General features: G+C 43.6%; 1 protein-coding gene across 1 annotated transcript; it reads left to right on the top strand.

Annotated features, from left to right (window-relative positions):
- Positions 1–5,128: 5,128 nt before the first annotated feature.
- Positions 5,129–5,851, top strand: LOC145105833 (uncharacterized). Its single transcript, XM_079042922.1, has one exon. It carries the CDS (start codon positions 5,129–5,131, stop codon positions 5,849–5,851), a length of 723 nt encoding a protein of 240 aa, XP_078899048.1.
- The last annotated feature ends 874 nt before the right edge of the window (positions 5,852–6,725 follow it).

Genomic DNA, 6,725 nt, shown 5'->3' on the forward strand with positions numbered 1-6,725 from the left:
CGTCATGTTTAGACCGTAAACTCCAAACTCTTGGAGTTTTGGGACTTTATTGCTACACAATAAACCCTAGGGCATCCTCTCTCCTGTTATCTACTGAAGTACTAGGCTTTAGAACACTCAAACTGACTCTACAAAGCTCAAAAGTTAGCAGAAACTGTTCTGGCTTCTATTGAAGTGAATGGTTGTACATAATAGAAATTTCGGGTTGTCCCACACACTACAACGGTTGGACTCAAACAAGAGCTGCCCAATACAGTTAAAACATAACCTTCTAAAATTATTTAGTCTTAACAATATGTAACTTCGTATATTCTCTTACTAGATAGTTGAATCTAATGGGAGCTCCTAAAAAACACAAAGCAAGCAGCATTCGAGCGTTGAGTAGTCGGAAGAAGCTGTAGAATCACTCGAATAAAATCTCGGTCTACTGGTCTGGAAAATCCCCGTGCTAACATCATCAATAATACCCATTTAATAATTGGGTCTTAATCCAAAATCAATAGTCTAGTTCACTTGTACAACATCCAGTGTAAAAGACCATTTTACCCTTTTTCCTACTTGGGCCAAAATCAAGGCCCAACCCATTTGCTCTCTAAAGGCCCCATGGCACCCAAAACCCAAATAGCCCAATCTAGAAAAGCCCAAATTCCAGAAATTATCCATGGGAATTAAGGGGCCAAGCCCAAACAAAACATAGCCCAAAAACCCAAACCTACAATTCTTTCGGCCCAGACCAACATACGCTCGGCGTACCAAGCTCGTATGCCCTGCGTTCGCGATCGATGTAGAAACGGGTTTGCAGACAGTACGCTCAACGTACTTAGGAGTACGCCCCATGTATTGGCCTGGTCCCAAATTTTTGGCCAAATGACTTAATCACTTCATAACTTATTATCCAATCCACAAGATAACATCATATTAAGGTTCTAACCCATAAAGTCGAAGGCTTTAAGACTTTGCATGGCTAAAACACCCCAAGGTCCAATTCTAGCATCTTAGCTCCATGAAATGAGACATCAACTTTGCATGGTTGCACAAAACCCATCAAGGTGACATTTTTATGCATTAGGGACATCTAAAACGTCCAGATCTAGAGGCTAAGCTCCTGGAGTAACCTTTACTGATAAGGACAAACCAAAAGGGACTAAAATAAGCCATAAGTCACCCCAAACTAGATCTACACAATGAGTTGTCAAGCTAAGAACTTTATACCTTCAATGGCTTGCAAAAGAGGTGATAACTCTGGATCTCTAAGCTTCACTCCAAGCAATGAATCTTCAATATCCTTCTATCACTTTAAAATGCACAAGAAAACACTAATAATCTTCTCAAGAGCTCAAGAGCACTAAAATGGTGGCTAAGGGTCCAGATTAGGGTTTAGGATATATGGAGGTTGATAAGAGGCAAAGATCATGAGACTTAATGAGTTTATATGGGGGTAAAACATAGGGTTTCTAGCTCGCCGGAATATGCGTCGCGTTCTCCCATGTATGCCCAGTGTACGTGGGTGCATCTGCGATCCAACAGAGAGCCAGTACGCTCAGCGTAACCATAGGGTACGCCCCACGTACTGAGCTAGGGACCAAAATGAAAGGTGTTTGCATAAAGGGGGTTAAAGGAAAGATACCAATACTTTTGAATGTTACAAAGAATCTCTATACAGAAAACATACTTGAAAATGTTTTACACAAAGATCTCAATACTTTTGAATGTTACAAAGAATCTCTATACAGAAAACATACTTGTAGAGATTAAGGCCTGCAAGTAGTGTCCTAAGACATAAATTTTCAGGGTATGGATCTGTTTTGAAGATGCAATAATCTATTCAAGATATAATATTGAATCTGTCGAATCTGTACATTGTCTCCTTAAACAGAGAGGATAAAAATGAGGTTAAATGTTTTAGAATTTGTATGAAGTGATCAACCTGAAAATCTAAAGCATTTGTGGTATTTATAGGATTGGAAGTGTTAACATTACCATGAACGGTCACGTTAAATGTAACGAAAGCACAAACGATATGTCATCTCGTCAAAACATTGGCTAAGGCCCGGCCTTGGCCCAAGTAATCAAATACCAGAGCAACAGTTCGTTTCCCTCCTCGAGGGACGAATATTCCCCATGATTTTCTTATTCACTCACGACTAATCAGGACGTGACAATAAGCCTTGGTGACGCCCAAAACTGACGTCACCAGGCAGTTAGTTAACTTGGGCATAATTCTCCTAGTTAGAGGAGGCCACGTATCACACTCGTTGGACGAGGTCCTCATGATCCATTAGTAACAGGTGTAAAAGGATCTCTTCCGCCTCAAGGAAGGGATCCATCTTCTCTATCACTGAATTTACCCTAGTTCTCTCTCTCAGAAAACTAACTTGATCGTCAGAGCGACGTCCCTGGAGAACACACGGTCATCCTCTAACGGTTCTTTTGTGATTGTGTTCCCAGGGAAGTACCCAAGTCAGATCCATACCTCAGTATCCAAACCATTTGCGAACATGTCACAACATTTGGCGCCATCGGGACGTATCCTCAGGGTGATACAACCAATTAACGACACTGGTTCTTCGCAAAATGACGATCTATGCCTGACAGCACCTACGCCTGCAATACCAGATCTGTTTTGAATATCGGTGGTGACAACCAAGGAACACCACTGTGAGTATAGAACGCAGACTCCTACCCGGGCGCTCATAGCGCAGATCTCACCGATTACGGAGCCAGTACTCCAGAGCAGTTTCCGGCAACCGTCATCAAATGTTCATTGCCTCAGACGGCGATATCGCATCCTGATCTGCTGCAGAAACCTCCGCATGACGGCATGGAAGTACTTACTATCTTTAATCCTCATAAGAGAACCACGACTCATCAAGCAGGGGACGAAATAGAGGTACTCTCGAGAAATCTACTCAATATCAGATTTTCGAGCAACGATCCCATTCCATTGAACTGGGATCCGAGAGATCCGCTCCTCATATCTAGATTCATTCGTAACACGAAAATCCATCGAATATATATCGACAACGGTAGTTGCTCTGATATACTCTACGAGCACTATTTTAGACAACTACCAGATGCATGGAAGGAGGGGCTACAACCCCCAACCGGTGGGCCATTGATAGGGTTCACCGGACACAGTTTGTGGCCATTGGGCACAATTCGATTGAATTTAACGATGGTCAGTCACGACGAGAGGGACCGAATCACAAGAATAATCAAATTCTCTGTGATCTGATATCCGACTGAACACAACATCCTGCTAGGACGTTCGACAATCTCCTCACTACACCTCGTACCATCAATGATCCATGGCATAGTTAAATTTAGCACACGCCAGGGATCAGCGACGATCCTCGCCACAAACACCAGGGCACATCAGTGTCACCAAATCATAGCCGCTCCCAAGCTCGTGCGAGCGCAAAAGAAGTCAAAAGAAGGATGTTCCACCGAGCAACACCAAATACACATGGAGTATCCAGATCAGCTCGTGCGAATTGGTGCCCACTTGTCAGACGAAACCAATGCACGACTGGTGGCACTCCTGAAAGAATACTCCACTGTCTTTTCCTGGAAACCAACCGAACTAACCGGAATCGATCGACAAGTTATAGAACATAGCCTTATTATCGCACCAGGGAGCAACCCTGTTAAAGAAAAGAAAAGGGGCTAGGCAGCAGACCGGAACAGGTCTATAAACGCAGAAGTGGCTGACCTGGTGAATGCTGGCATACTCCGGGAGTTCATGTTCCTGATGTGGATAGCTAATCCCGTTATGGTGAAGAAAGACAATGGGTCCTGGCGAATGTGAATTGATTATTCGGATCTTAATAACGCCTGCCCAAAGGATTATTACCCTCTCCCGTAGATCGACCAGAAAGTCCAGTCGCTTGAAGGTTTTCGACTCAAATGTTTCCTTGACGCGTACAAAGGTTATCACCAGGTACAGATGAAACGAGAAGATGATGCGAAAACAGCCTTCCATACAGAAAAGGGCACCTTCTGCTATCAGAAAATGTCATTTGGGCTAAAAAACACGGGCACTACTTATCAAAGGCTGATGGACAAGGTATTTGCCGACCAAATTGGTAGGAATATCGAAGTCTACGTCGACGATATGGTAATTAAGAGCCACGATGAGGAAACATTACTCCAAGATGTGGAAGAAACCTTCAGAACGCTAGCTAAAGCGCAAATGAAGTTAAACCCACCTAAGTGTACGCTTGCAGTCGAAGAAGGGAAATTCCTTGGGTATCAAGTATCCAAAGAAGGGATTCTACCCAATCCCACTAAAATACAGGAGTTCCTCGAATCAAAAACTCCCCACAATCTCAAAGGGGTACAGGAGATCAATGGTAGGTTGACGGCGTTGGGAAGATTCATTGCCAAATCTGCAGAGAAAACACTCCCCCTGCACCAAACACTCAAAGGATGTTTAGACAAAAAACTGTTTAAATGGACAGAAGAAGCAGATGACGCATTGCAAAAACTGAAAGACTCCCTACAACAACTTCCGGCTCTCGCCTGCCCACTCTCAGGGGAGATACTACATATGTACTTAGCAGAGTCTGAAGATGCCATCTCCTCTGTACTAGCAGTGGAGAGAGAGGGCAAACAGATCCCTATTCATTTTGTTAGCAGGGCCCTGAAAGGGTCAGAAGTCAATTACCCGACCTTTGAAAAGCTAGTCCTCGCCCTGGTTTACGCAGTCAGGCGACTACGGAGATATTTCCAGGCCCACAAGGTGGATGTTCTGACTAGTTACCCAATAAATCAAGTGATGCTAAGGCCAGAAAAGTCCAGGCTCCTGGCCAAATGGGCCATAGAGTTGGGTGAGGACGACATCCAATACCACCCCAGGACCAACATCAAAGCCCAAGCTCTTGCAGATTTCCTGGTCGAAATCCCAGATACCATCAATGGGGTACCAACGACAATCTCCACCGATCCACTCGAGCCTGAAGCCAGTAAGGAACTTTGGAATCTGTACATCGATGGCACGTCAAGTAAGGAAGGCTCAGGCGCAGGCCTGATCCTTCGGATCCCCAAAGGCGAAGAGATCACTTACGCGTTGCGATTTGAATTTCAAGTATCCAACAACGAGGCGGAGTAAGAAGCCCTCCTAGCAGGCATGAGGCTCGCCAAGGAGGTTGGCGTGAAGCAACTAGCAGCCCTCAATGATTCACTTCTTATCACAAACCAGGTAAATGGAACGTACGAGGCTAAAGACTCAAGGATGCAGAAATACCTAGATGCAGTCCGAAGTCTAACCAGTACGTTGAAAAGCTTTTCCATAAAACAAATCTCCCGCGAAAAGAATGCAAGGGCGGATGCTCTCAGCAAGTTAGCCTCAACTTCCTATGACCACTTAACAAGGAAAGTGCTAGTCGAAGTGCTCCCGGAGAGAAGTATTGATAACCAGAAGGTCAATAAAATATCGACTGCACCAACATGGACCAAACCGTATGTCGATTACTTAGGCCATGGCGTGTTACCAGACGACCCTAAGGAGGCAAGAAAAGTCAAGATCAGGGTGTCACATTTTGAAATCAGGGATAACCAATTATACCGAAGAGGGTATCTCAGTCTATGGCTAAGGTGCATCTCCAAGGAAGAGGGGCATACATTCCTAGAAGAAAGTCATTCGGGGGATGCGGCGGCACATGAAGGCGCTCGAGCACTCACAAGAAAAATACTCCGCCTAGGGGTATATTGGTTGGACGTGTACAACGACGCTGCAGCCCTAACCAGGAAATGCAAAGAATGCCAGGCATTCACTCCTTTCCAAAATCAATCGGACATGCCATTGACCAGCATCACCAGCCCCTGGCATTTCCACCAATGGGGAATCTGATGGGTTTTAGGTAACACAAATAAACCAAGAAACAATTCCTAAGTTCACATGCAACCTACTTTGGATCTATGTTTTAACTATTGAACATACAACTTTGAATTGCAAAACAAGAACCCTAGAGGAGAGAGGCTAATTTCAAAATTACCAAACTAGGGTTTAGGAGATACATACCTTTCAATTGTTATAGCAAACAATTGATAATTCCCTTGATCTTGATCTTGATCTTCTTGGAAGCTTAGCACCACAAGCGTAATGCCTCTAATGGAATCACACCCAAGAACTAGCAAGAAGGAAAGTAGAAGAGGAGAGAGGGGAGGGAGTATGCAATTTCGGCCAGGGTTTCTTCCAAAGAACAGAGTGACCTCAAATGTGAGCCAGGATGCTCCTTAAATAGCTGAGGGATCTAGGGTTTAGGGAAAACCCTAGTTATCCTTTGCTTAGGGCCTAAGGAAAACCCAAGGGCCTTAACTGGACCCTTGGACGAAATCTCTAGGGTTTCCCCTATGGATTTCGTCCACCTCCTTCCAAGGGGGGTTCTGGATCTTTCCACTCAACTATTAGTTAATTGCAAACTAGTCCCTGCACTTTATAATTAATTCTTTTAACCCCAACATTAATTCTGATTAATTTCTGGCTAACTATTAATTAAACATAATGATTTCTAATGAATATATTAATCTTTTAACATATTAATAAATCATTTATATATATTAATTTACTAATCTTATAAATTAATATCTCTCCTTTCATAATTTCCTTGTCTAGTTGCTAGGTTGAGGGCAACCCAAAAGGACTGTGCTGCTATCAATTCAAGTACATACCAATTATAGTTATGGGCTTAGACACCTAATCCAACAGTCTCCCACTTGGATAA

Source organism: Lactuca virosa, chromosome 4 (assembly GCF_052849685.1).
Source record: "Lactuca virosa cultivar CGN04683 chromosome 4, Lactuca_virosa_CGN04683_v6, whole genome shotgun sequence".
In the NCBI taxonomy this organism is placed as follows: Eukaryota; Viridiplantae; Streptophyta; class Magnoliopsida; order Asterales; family Asteraceae; genus Lactuca; species Lactuca virosa.

What these genes read in the sequence shown, in the direction of transcription:
- LOC145105833 (XM_079042922.1), top strand. Translation starts at nt 5,129, where the DNA reads ATGAGGCTCGCCAAGGAGGTTGGCGTGAAGCAACTAGCAGCCCTCAAT.